At 42.8% G+C, this 12,511-nt stretch overlaps 2 protein-coding genes across 3 annotated transcripts; one reads left to right on the plus strand and one right to left on the minus strand.

Annotated features, from left to right (window-relative positions):
- Positions 1-488: 488 nt before the first annotated feature.
- Positions 489-6,443, minus strand: C16H11orf1 (chromosome 16 C11orf1 homolog). Of its 2 annotated transcripts, none has more exons than XM_044929758.2 (4): positions 6,256-6,443; positions 3,285-3,509; positions 2,475-2,541; positions 489-2,307 (listed from the first exon to the last, which is right to left on the minus strand). In XM_044929758.2, exons 1-4 carry the CDS (start codon positions 6,295-6,297, stop codon positions 2,138-2,140), a joined length of 504 nt encoding a protein of 167 aa, XP_044785693.1. In that variant the 5' UTR covers positions 6,298-6,443; the 3' UTR covers positions 489-2,137. The 2 variants fall into 2 exon arrangements, with proteins under 2 accessions (XP_044785693.1, XP_006065323.2); XM_006065261.4 differs by having other exon boundaries at positions 3,285-3,515; positions 6,256-6,442.
- A 264-nt stretch (positions 6,444-6,707) lies between these two features.
- Positions 6,708-11,735, plus strand: FDXACB1 (ferredoxin-fold anticodon binding domain containing 1). Its single transcript, XM_006065263.4, has 5 exons — positions 6,708-6,942; positions 7,416-7,572; positions 8,430-8,633; positions 8,784-8,942; positions 10,153-11,735. Exons 1-5 carry the CDS (start codon positions 6,771-6,773, stop codon positions 11,333-11,335), a joined length of 1,875 nt encoding a protein of 624 aa, XP_006065325.2. The 5' UTR covers positions 6,708-6,770; the 3' UTR covers positions 11,336-11,735.
- The last annotated feature ends 776 nt before the right edge of the window (positions 11,736-12,511 follow it).

The following is a 12,511-nucleotide window of genomic DNA, read 5'->3' on the forward strand; positions in this document are numbered from 1 at the left end:
CTGGCAGGCTGCAGTCCATGGAGTCGCAAAGAGTCAGACAATACGAAGCGACTAAGCGCGCACACAGCACAGCAGTGTTCACAGCAGGAGCATCCACAAAAAAGATCCAGCATTATCCAAAAGACGAAAACAACCCAAGTGTCTACTAACAAGAGAACAGAGAAGTAAAATGTGGCATAATCCAACGGAAGTCTTAGAAAGGACACATGCTGTAACATGGATGAAACCTGAAAACAAACCAAGTGAAATAAACCAGAGACAAAAAGAAAAATATTGCATGATTCCACTCATATGAGGTACCTAGAACAGGCAAATTCATAGAGACAGAAAATAGAATAGAGGTTACCAGGGACAGGAGAGGGGAACGAGGAATTGTTGCTTAATTGGTATAGCGTTTCAATTTGTAATGATGAAAAAGTTCTGGAAATGGTGGTGATGGTTGTACAACGCTGTGCATGTATTTAATGCCACTGAATTGTACACTTAAAAAAAGTTAAAATGGTACATTTTATGTTATATTTTATCACAATAAAAAATGCACTGGATACCTAGGGAGTAGGACAGACACATAACATATAAACTTAAAACATGTGTCTATAAAATATTCATACTGGAAAATGTACACCAATGAATTATTAATATTAGCAAGAGATAATAATTCAAATTCTATAGCTGATCAAACAATACAATGCAATTTCCATCAACATCCTATCTTTTTTGTGGAACTTGGCAAATTGATTCTAAAATTTACATGGAAATGCAAAGCGTCAAAAATCGCTAAGACGCTCTTGCAGAAACACAAAGTAAAATGATTTGATCTACTGGATGTTAAGACTTATACAATTATCATAATTAAGATAGTGAGGTAATTAAGGCATTATAGCTAAGATGGGATTAAATAAAAAACAACGGTTAGGCTAATGGAATATAATAGAGAGCCCAGAAACATACCCAAGTATACACAGATAGGTGATTTATATTAAAAATGGCTCTGAAGAGCAGTGAAGAAAGGATGGTCTTTTTCATAACTAATATTGGGACAACTGGATAGCCATACAGAAATAAACAAAACTTAGTCACTACCCAACATCATGTATAACATAAATTCCATATTCATACCTGTTTCAAAAAATAATGAAGATTTGGGAGGTAATATATGGGAGACAGTTCCCATATATTACATTGTCATCTTAAATAGATTTAAAAAAAAAAAAAAAAAAGGAAAGTACTGATGTTAAGACCATTGCCTCTGAGTGTTCACCAACCCTAAACTATTCACAATCTTTTTCTCAATTGTAGCCAGTTCCTCACAACGAAAGACCCATCTTAAACCAGCTGAGTCATCCCAAATTCCTAAAAGTATCCTACCCTAACATCACCTTTCTGAATCATTACCAAGATTGTGTCAAGATGAGGTTCTTCCTTGTCACAGGTTTAATAAACAACTCAGCTTTGTCTGATCAGCAGTTTTCTTTGGCGATCTTTGTCAGGGAGTCAAAATTTGACAGTCTTTTATCTTTTTGAGATATAAACTGAAATATTTAGATTAAATTATATAATTTCAGAGAAAAATTTAAAAATAGAGAAAGTAAATAGGGATAGATAAGATTAGTCATTGATTGTTGAAGCTGGGTAATGGTACATGCTAGTTCATTATACTATTCTGTCTAGTTTTTTATGTTTCAAATTTTCCATATTAATAAAAATAGTTATATTTCTTCTTCTAGTCCTTAAGAGGGGATATGCATTAGAAGACAGTAAATATAACTTATCTGACCATGACTACCAGGCTCACATCCAGAAAGCATCTAGCCAAATGTAGCCTAAGTCAGGATGGATTTTGCAGCTCTGCCCCTCACACAAGGCAGGGAAGAGCAGAGTGGTTGTAGATTTGAAAGAAATAACTCTTTTCAATGCTGTCCTACAACACTCGTAATGTAGAGTAAGAGTAAATATACTTAACTTAAATTTGACATTTAAATCTTGGTTTAAAAGAGTGGGGGTAGAGAAAATTTGTTGGGCTTTATTTATTCAGACAGTAAAACTGTGCTACAGTCAGCTAAATTCTTAGTTGTGCTTAAAATGGGCTCCCTCCTACATTCTACGCTGGAAAAACGAAACTTATTCTTTCTTAGAATCATGGACTCTGAAACTGGCAGTTACTAGGATTACACACACACACAGAGTGATGATCAGTTTGAGGCTTTGAATAACTAGTCATGTAAGTTGACTTTTCTGTGCATTTGTATGGAGGAGGAACCAGCTCAGGTTGATGTCCTGGGAACCAGTGAGGCTCTCGCTTAAACCCTGAGGAGGAGAAAAGAGGAGTCTTAGTAAGTAGTCTCTTTGTTATTTCTGAGCGAATATACAGTGAAACCTGTCAGAGCTGAGAAAAGAGATAAATCATTCACTCATCTAAGTTTTCTTTGTGTTCCTCCTGAGGCAATAAGAATTAAAAAGAATAGGTCACCTACTATGGGTTGAAAGTGGCCTTCTGTTGTTGTAGCTTGTATCATATGTTGTTTCAAAGTAGTGTCCAAACTGGAAAGAAAAGGTAGTAGTTTAAAAATACAGGAGTCTATAGCCAAAGCTGGGAAATAAAGGACACAATGGCATAAATTCCAGCAGGCTCTGTACTATTTTAGCTTGACTAGAGATCTATACATGGCATTAACCTATATCCTACAAATTTTTATATCCTGTGTGTGTTTGTTTAGGAGATTTCAGGGCAAGATGAAGATAAATGACAAATCTAGCTGGCAGGGACCAGAGGAGAAACTAACCTGAATCAGAAGACATTAGATAAATATTTCTGTAGACTAATGAAATCCAAAGAAAAGCAAGAGAAAAAGCATGATACTCATCCTTTTATTACCTTGTGGTTGTTTAGTAGCTAAGTCGTGTCCATCTCTTTGTAACCTGATGGACTATAGCCCGCCAGGCTCCCCTGTCCATGGGATTTCCCAGGCAAGAATACTGGAGTGGGTTGCCATTTCCTTCTCCAGGGGATCTTCCAGACACAGGGACTGAACCCGTGTCTCCTACCTGGCAGGCGGATTCTTTACCACCGAGCCACCTGGGAAGCCTTACAATAACATAATATTCAGCTTGATTGTAAAGTGGGATAAGTGTTCCACCTGAGGACTGCTGCCCTCTTCCAACCATTCACTGAACAGAAGCCTGAAAGATCTCAGCATTGGAAGTTATCCGATTCCTGTTTCTCAAATGGCCATTGGTGTTTCTTTTGCTAACAGAAGAAAACAAAGAAGAGAAAGTTCAGTTACCTGGGAAGGCAAGGGTTTTGGCTGCACGATATTCTTTAGGTCATATCTTTCCTGGTTCCAGTTGCCCATCAGGGTACGGTTTGAATAGGCATCTTCATTAGTGTTGCATCTCCATCCATACTGGAAAAACTTGGACATATCATTCCAATCCGTCCACACTTCAGCATGGCCATCTGCATTAATGAGGCTGCCATAGTGTGGGTTTGTAAGGAAACAGGCGAGGACCTGTCTCTGGGAAAAGGTGGCAATAGAAAAGTTTGTTGCACAAACCAAAGAGGAGAAAACACATCCCTTTCTCGTCCTTGGCCAAGCATAAGTACACCTTCTAAAGATCTAGGCTTTCCTCTCAGTTTAATAATTGTCATCCTGTTTCCTTCCAAGTTCATAAATCCTTTGACCTACCCTCTCAATCAGCAGTAGTAGATGACTAAATAGATTAAATGCAACCCCCCCCACCCCGCCAAAAGGCAAGAGAACTTCAGTACCCTAATACTATTGGAGAACTAGAAAATAATTCTGGTGATTTTGAGGTGTAAGAATTTAAGGACTAATTACTGCTATCTTCAAAGAGAAGACAGAGAAGTGAGAGCTGGATAACTAGATAATACGATAGATCAATGATCAACAAATGGTGGCTTCCTTCCTTTGGGCCCAGCTCAAACGCCACATCTTAGGATACAGCGTTCCCTTTTCATGATGCCTTACCTCAAGTTAACTTCTCTCAATTGTCTCACACAGAACTTTATCTTCACACTTTTATATATCCATAACTTTATACCTGGAGAAGGCACTGGCACTCCACTCCAGTACTCTTGCCTGGAAAATCCCATGGACAGAGGAGCCTGGTAGGCTGCAGTCTATGAGGTCGCTAAGAGTTGGACACGACTGAGCGACTTCACTTTGACTTTTCACTTTCATGCATTGGAGAAGGGAATGGCAACCCACTCCAGTATTCTTGCCTGGAGAATCCCGGGGACGGGGGAACCTAGTGGGCTGCCATCTCTGGGGTCGCACAGAGTCGGACACGACTGAAGCGACTTAGCAGCAGCAGCAGCAACTTTATACCACATGTTAGAGTTCTTCAAGGAAGTATGGAATCTTTTACACTGAAATATGCATCCCTTGAGGACAAGATCTGTCACTTTTTCATTACTGCACCCTCTCCCTCTGTATACCCTCCCAATCAATAGTAATTTGCACACAGCAGATGACCAATGTCTGAATTTCAATTTTTTTGGTAAGGAATCAAAAGCCTAACCATTTCTAATTTTGGTTAAAAGTTCAGTCTGGTCCCTTGGCTTAGGAGCAAGACAATACCTTCTGTGAAGATGAATACTTTGAAGTTGAGGAGCTTGTGTCTGAAGATTTTATAGCAGAGTAACAGCAAACCTTACTCTGACGTTCCATATTCTTTAAAACAAGAGATGACACTAAACCTGGCCTTCCCAGTTCTCCAGGCAAAGAAAGAATTTAGATCGCCCAGATCACCAGGTGGCCATGATTTGGTAGTCATCACCCACCCACCTTTCCACAGCTAGAGACAAAGCCAACACTGTAAGTTTAAAGGTAACTGCCCGCACATCATGGGCCTTTGTGAAGATAGATGCATGCACTTATGTCAACAAACAGCATGACAACTAAGAGCAGTTGGTCCCACAAAGTCCTCAGGCCATGTACTCAGATGACACTGTCCCTGGGGCTGTTAAGGATAGACATCCCCACCCACTTAGTTGTTCAAACCTGAAAACTGGGGCTTATCTTTGACTCTTGGTTTCTCTTTCAATTCCCTTACATCTATTCAATCACTAGGTCTTGTTGATTTTTTAATCAGTGCACTACCCTCCATCTCCACTGAAAGTGAAAGTGAAGTCACTCAGTAGTGTCTTGACTCTTTGTGACCCCATGGACTGTAGCCTACCAGGCTCCTCTGTCCATGGGATTTTCCAGGCAATAGTACTGGAGTGGATTGCCATTTCCTTCTCCAAGGGATCTTCCCGACCCAGGGATCAAACCCAGGTCTCCCACATTGTAGACAGATGCTTTACCTTCTGAGCCACCAGGGAAGTCCATCTCCACTACCAAGTTTCAATTCAGATCAATTTCAGCCCTAGTCTCCATTACTGCAATAACCTTCTATCTGAACTCCTTGCCACCAACCTTGTTCTTCTTCTATCCCTTCTTCATAGGAAAGCAGAATTTTTGAAAATGAAAATCTAATTGTGTCATCTTCCTACTTAAAAATCTTTCAGTGGCTGGCCACTGTTTTCAGAGTAAGGTTAAGGCTATAAAAAATGCCTATATGAACTGGTCCCTGCTTTTCAGTCTCATTTGTTATCCACTCTCCCTCAAACTACATTTCAGTCAAACTCAGCTACTGTGTTTTTCCATCATGCTTTTGCATTTATTGTTACTTCTGCCTTTTCAGTCCTCCTGACTCAGGAAAGGTGTAGTCCCCCCCAGTCCCTTTAGCTTTCAACTCAGGTGCACTTCATCCACAAAATCTTTCCACTTCATCCCCAAACTTGGTCCCCTTCAGTGTGCTCCTCAGCGACCTGAATTACTCCATTCATAGTACTGCTGCTGCTGCTAAGTCACTTCAGTAGTGTCCGACTCTGTGCGACCCCAGAGACGGCAGCCTACCAGGCTCCCCTGTCCCTGGGATTCTCCAGACAAGAACACCGGAGTGGGTTGCCATTTCCTTCTCCAATGCATGAAAGTGAAAAGTGAAAGTGAAGTCGCTCAGTCGTGTCCGACTCCGACATCAAGGCTCCGTCCATGGGATTTTCCAGGCAAGAGTACTGCATCTCACTAAACCAGAATTGTCTCTTTTGCCGTGCATCCTCCACCACACTACAAGCTCAGAGAAGTCATAGGCCACATCCTGTTCCTCCATATATCGAACAGCCTCCATAGGCCTGGGGCATAACACTCAACACTTCTTGAATGCATAAAAGGTAGGGGAAAGAAGCACCTGGAAAAACTCCGAATAACAATGATAATCGGTTGCAGTCATTTCGGATGAGATGAAGGCTGTTAAAAATCCTCTGAGTCAGGATGCAGAACGCAGCACCATCTCTCCCTGGCCTCAGCCCGGACCTGCTTCGTTCACTTAGAACTCACTTCACCTTCGACCTGTCTGCCCCACCCCCGCCCCCGCCCCCGCCCCCAACCCCCCGAAGCTAGTGACTGCTCAAGACCTCAGGCAGGTGTGACGAAGTCGCTCAGGGCCGCCCTTGGGCCCAAAAGAATTTAACACTTCTGATGGGGTGAAGGAGTGAGGGGATTGGGTGGCCGGTGTCTCGTTCTTGCTCTCATGGCTATTTTCCTACTAGGGACGTCTCGGCCCCAGTTTGTCAAGACAACCAGACGCTGTGAAACGTCATCAACCAGCTACGCGTGAAGAGGTGGGGCCACAAGAGACTCGCGAAGGAAGTGACGTAAAAAAAGAGCGCCTCGGAGAACTTGAGACGGGAGCACGTGGGGGCCATGGCCCCGCGGCGCCTCCTGTTGGTTGGAGAGGGGAATTTCTCTTTTGCCGTCGCTCTGAGTGAGACCCTGGATCCAAACACGAGTCTAACCGCCACCTGTCCCCAGCGCTCAGCGGACCTGGCCCGGGATCTGGTGGTCCGAGAGAACCTACAGCGCCTGCGCGAGCGAGGTAGCGAAGCCCAGCCCTCCACGAAGCCCCGCCCAGCTGTGGCGCCCCCAACTAAGTGGAAAGGGTGGGAATAGTGGGGATTCAGGGAGCTTGGCCGTTGCTCTTGGTCTTCCCCGGGGCTTCCCAGGTGGCTCTAGTGGTAAAGAACCCGCCTGCCAATGTGAGTCTTAAGAGATGCGTGTTCGATCCCTGAGTGGGGAAAATACCCTGGAGAAGGGCATGGCACCCCACTCACAGTATCCTTGCCTGGAGAATCACATGGACAGAGGACCCTGGCCGGCTCCAGTCCATAGGGTCTCAAAGAGTCTGACTGGACCAAAGCGACTTAGCACACACGCACTTCATCTTCCCATGGACATTTACAGACAGCCTGCTTTGTGCCTGGACTTGGGCTGTTTTGCACCTCGTGTTAGGGAGGGTTTTTCTCTTGTTCCATGGCTTTATCACATCCTCCTGTCTGTATTTCATGCCAGGTAACGAGGTACGCTTCGGTGTGGACTGCACCCACCTGGCAGATGCCTTTGAACCGCAAGACAGAGAATTTGATCGAATTTATTTTAACTTTCCGCACTGTGGGCGCAAAGCTGGGGTAGCTAAGAACAGGGAACTGCTTGCCAAGTTTTTCCGGAGGTGAGGAGAGCTGAGCACTCACAAGTGAAATGTTTAAGATGTACATTGCATAGTTCCTGCACTCAGACATGTTAGTTTGGGAAATAGGACATACAAGAGAACGTGTTGCTCCGAAGGAACCCACAGTCTAGTTGGAGAGGCAGACATTTAACCCTAAATGCTAAGTACAAGTGCAAACATGTACTGTTGGGCCAGAAAAGAGAGGATCACTTATTTTTGATAATGCAAAATGATAGTAGCCAGTATAAACTAATTTAGAAGCCAAACTATCTGCATTCAAATCCCCACCCACCACTTAATAGCTTTGTTGTTTTTGTGATTGTTTACTTGATCCTTATTTGCTTTTGCTTCCTCATCCATAAACTGAAGATATTAACATAACTACCTCATAAAATTATTGTGAACTTAAAACAGTGCTTTATACTATTATACCAAAACATGAAACATAGTTATGAAACTTTGCACAGAGGCAATATTTTAAGTTAGTATTTGAAGTACAAGTAAAATTTTAACAAGCAGGAGGGGAGTGAAAAGAACAGCTTTCTAAATGGGAAAGAACAGCCTGATCACTGAATCACATATAGGAATTTTATAGACATTGACTTTTCAATGAAATATACGTGAACAATAGAAATGTGAAGCTGGATAACTTTCTGGTCAGCCACTAATATTAGTTACGAGTTGAGCGTTGAATTTAAATTCTTACTTCCAGCTCCTTTTTTTGCATGTTTGAAGTCTTGATAGATCTTTGCAAATAGATATGATTGGGTTTTAATTAACTCACAGATGAACCATGTATATACAGCTAATTCCTACTTGTTTCTGGTAAATGATTGGTGTTTCCTTATCCCCGTTAGCTGTGCAGATGTTCTTGCAGAAGACGGAGAAGTCCACGTGGCATTGTGTAGAGGACAAGGTGGGACTCCTGCTGATAAGCCAATGAGAGAATGGCACAACAGTTGGCAAGTGGTTGCTATGGCCGCTCTGGGGGGATTCATTTTAAGCGATGTACATCCCTTCAACTGTGAGGCTGTGCCAGGCTACAAGTGCACTGGATATAGGTAGGTAATAACAGATCTAAGCTTTTTCCATCTCTCTCACTAATGATAAAAAATCCCATTGACACTTTTTCTTGCTAATTTCTTGATTCAGCCTTTAGGAATAATTGCTTTCTTTAATAGTGACAGACTTAATATCTGCTATTTTGCCAGGAGTCAAGATAAGTCCTTTCATATAGAAGGTGCCTTGAACCATATCTTCACCCGGAGCTTACCTTTTGAAAGTTTGCAACCAAGAATCTCCAGGATCAAATTGGGTGACCAGTGGTTTTCTTTTCTGGAACCAGAAGTACTTGTAGGAAAACTGAACAGGTAACCTGATTTTACCAGAAACTTCTTCTGTCTCTAGTTGTATCCTGATTGACTTAATAATCAGGCAGTCATACATTGAATGGATGCTACATTAATTGTTAATGATGTTGTGCTGTGAATACTTATAAGTCTGGCCCACACAGTCTCTTTATAATTAAAAATTTTCATATTATCTGCAAATATCTTATGATATCACTTATATGTGAAATCTAAAAAAAAGGGGGTACAAAACAGAAATAGTTACAGATGTAGAAGACAAACTTATGGTTACAATGGGTCTGCTGCTAAGTCACTTCAGTCGTGTCCAACCCTGTGCGACCCCACAGACGGCAGCCCACCAGGCTCCCCCGTCCCTGGGATTCTCCAGGCAAGAACACTGGAGTGGGTTGCCATTTCCTTCTCCAATGCATGAAAGTGAAAAGTGAAAGGGAAGTCGCTCAGTCGTGTCTGACTCTTAGCGACCCCATGGACTGCAGCCTACCAGGCTCCTCCGTCCATGGGATTTTCCAGGCAAGAGTACTGGAGTGGGGTGCCATTGCCGTCTCCGATGGTTACAAAGGGTCAGGGGGGTATAAACTTGGAGATTGGGACTGACTTACACATATTTCTATATATCAAATAGATAACTAATAAGGGCCTATTTTATAGCACAAGGAACTCTATTCAGTACTCTGTAATGGCCTATGTAGAAAAAGAATCTAAAAAAGAGTGGATATATGGGACTTCCCAGATGGTGTTAGTGGTAAAGAATCCATCTGCTAATGCAGGAGATGCAAGAATCATGATTTCGATCCCTGGGTTGGGAAGATCCCCTGGAGTAGGAAATGGCAATTCATTCCGGTACTCTTGCCTGGAAAATCCCGTGGGTAGAGGAGCCTGGTGGGCTACAGTCCATGGGGCTGCAAAGAGTCAAGACACAACTGAGCACAGCACAGGCTATGTATATGTATAACTGATTTGTACATGTGAAACTAAAAGCAATATTTTAAATCAACTATACTCCAGTAAATTTTTTTTTTAAATTATCATATTTCCTGGTATATTACAAGCTGTCAGAATTCTGAAACACATGCCACTCTCTTTATAGTAGATGATTTGTTTCCTTTCTGGATCAACTTGATGATTCTTTTTATTAAGCTATTCTTTTTGATTCTAGCTACATTATCATTATTTATAATTTTAAAAGTTATTTTTGTGTGTGTTTAAACAGGGGCTTCCTAGAAGCAGCTTCATGTCATCCTATCAAGACCATAAATGAGAAACTCATTGCTGAACTGGGGAAAGCTTTCCCTCTAAAAAGGCTGAAGTGTTCTTCCCCTTTGCTGCCACAAGGAGACGCCAGTGTTCTCACATCCCACAACCCTGACATCCTATCAACTGCCTTTTGGGTTAGTCTCCACGAAGATAACTCAAATTTTGAGTCCCTGACTAGTGGGATGACACAAGACGCGGAGGACTTTCTAGTGTCATTTTCAGCACTCAGCCTTCCCAAGAGCGCTAGAAGAGACAGTAGGGAAGAAGCCCATGAAGGAACGTATGGCCAGGCCAAGGTCTGCCTTAGACCTTCTCTTCTGGTTCACATCCAGGCTGTAATCCAAGCACCAGACTTTCTCCCTGGTTCTCTGCACATCCTCAGTGGACCTGTCTTTCAGAGGTGCTGCATCTCACCTTTCACAATGCCAGCATTTCACGAGACTTTGTATATCCTTGGATTTAATAAAAATCTGAAGGACAGCTGTCTTCAGTCACTACTGGATCATCTGAAGGGCATTCTAGACAACCTTCTGACCCAGACATGGCTGGAGGGCTCTGAGCGGAGCAGTTCAGTGGAATTTGTCTTTCAACCAACTGGGGAAAGATATATGATTACTGTGAAGTCTCAAAATTTTGGCCCAGATTGTATTAAGGACCTGATTATTGGGTCTGTTACCACATCTGCTACAAGCGTGGTACACAAAGACCAGTGTTTTGTGTGTGTGTGTATGAACTTGGACCTCTTAGCCATGCTTGTCTGGGGTATCTCTGATTGGAGGATGCTGTGGACCTCTGATAATCGTTTCCTGAAGAATTTTGCCCCTGGAAAAATAGAACCCTTTAAAAGCTATTCCCTATATCCTCCATTCTATGTGCATGATATTAGTTTTTGGTTAGATGAAAAGAAAAGATTTGATGAAGTCGAGTTTCACACTCTGGCCCGAGCAGTGTCCCAGGACACCGTTATATCCATACAATTCCTTAGTCGTTTTCAGCATCCAAAGACCGAACAGGTCAGCCTCTGCTATAGACTGACCTACCAGACCTGTGACAAGGCCCTGACCCAGCAACAGGTAGCATCAATGCAGTCCCAGCTTAGGAAAGAGATTCAACAACGACTCCATGTGACACCTCGGTAGTTTAGTAAACTCATCTCTCCATAGTGATCCTTGTGGGTGTGGGTGGAAAAAGTCCAGTTTGTAAACTGTTGTACTTTCTGGACTTTTTGTTTGTCTTGTAAAAATCTTCTACTTTGTAAAAGATTGGTTAATTGAGGGGCTTCCCTGGCGGTCCAGTGGTTAAGAATCCACCTCACAGTGCAGAGGACAAGGGTTTGATCCCTGGTCCGAGAACTAAGATCCCACATAACTCAGAGCAACTAAGCCCTCACGCTGCAGCTACTGAGCTCTCACTCCAGAGCCTGTGTGCCACAACTAGAGAGTCTGAGCACTACAAGGAAAGATCCTGCGTGACACAGTGAAGGTCCTGAGTGCTGCAACTAAGACCTGATGCAGCCAAATAAAATTTTAAAAATTTAAATATTGGTTGTTTGGCTCGAAAGATACCTGTGGCTCAGTCACTGAGACTGTTTGTGTGATTGATGTGATTGATGACCTTCGGAGGTGTGCAATATTTTGATCATGAGTAATGACAGGGAAACAAACAAAAAAACAGCGTCTTAAACACTAGATGCTATCATTCTGAAGAGGCAGTAAAACTTGAGTGTCTCCTCAAATATAAATATATTTTATGCAATGTCAGTTCCTCTTCCTTAACTCTACCATATCATCTCTCTAAATCAATTGAGAGTGGTTTTTAAAGTTCAGTTCAGTTCAGTTCAGTCTTGTCTCTCAGTTGTGTCTGACTCTTCGCGACCCCATGAATCGCAGCACGCCAGGCCTCCTTGTCCATCACCAACTCCCAGAGTTCACTCAGACTCAGGTCCATCGAGTCAGTGATGCCATCCAGCCATCTCATCCTCTGTCGTCCCCTTCTCCTCCTGCCCCCAATCCCTCCCAGCATCAGAGTCTTTGCCAATGAGTCAACTCTTCGCATGAGGTGGCCAAAGTACTGGAGTTTCAGCTTCAGCATCATTCCTTCCAAAGAAATCCCAGGGCTGATCTCCTTCAGAATGGACTGGTTGGATCTCCTTGCAGTCCAAGGGACTCTCAAGAGTCTTCTCCAACACCACAATTCAAAAGCATCAATTCTTCAGTGCTCAGCCTTCTTCACAGTCCAACTCTCACATCCATACATGACCACAGGAAAAGCCATAGCCTAGCCAAGGCAGACCTTTGTTGGCAAAGTAATGTCTC

Source organism: Bubalus bubalis, chromosome 16 (genome assembly GCF_019923935.1).
Source record: "Bubalus bubalis isolate 160015118507 breed Murrah chromosome 16, NDDB_SH_1, whole genome shotgun sequence".
Classification (NCBI taxonomy): domain Eukaryota; kingdom Metazoa; phylum Chordata; class Mammalia; order Artiodactyla; family Bovidae; genus Bubalus; species Bubalus bubalis.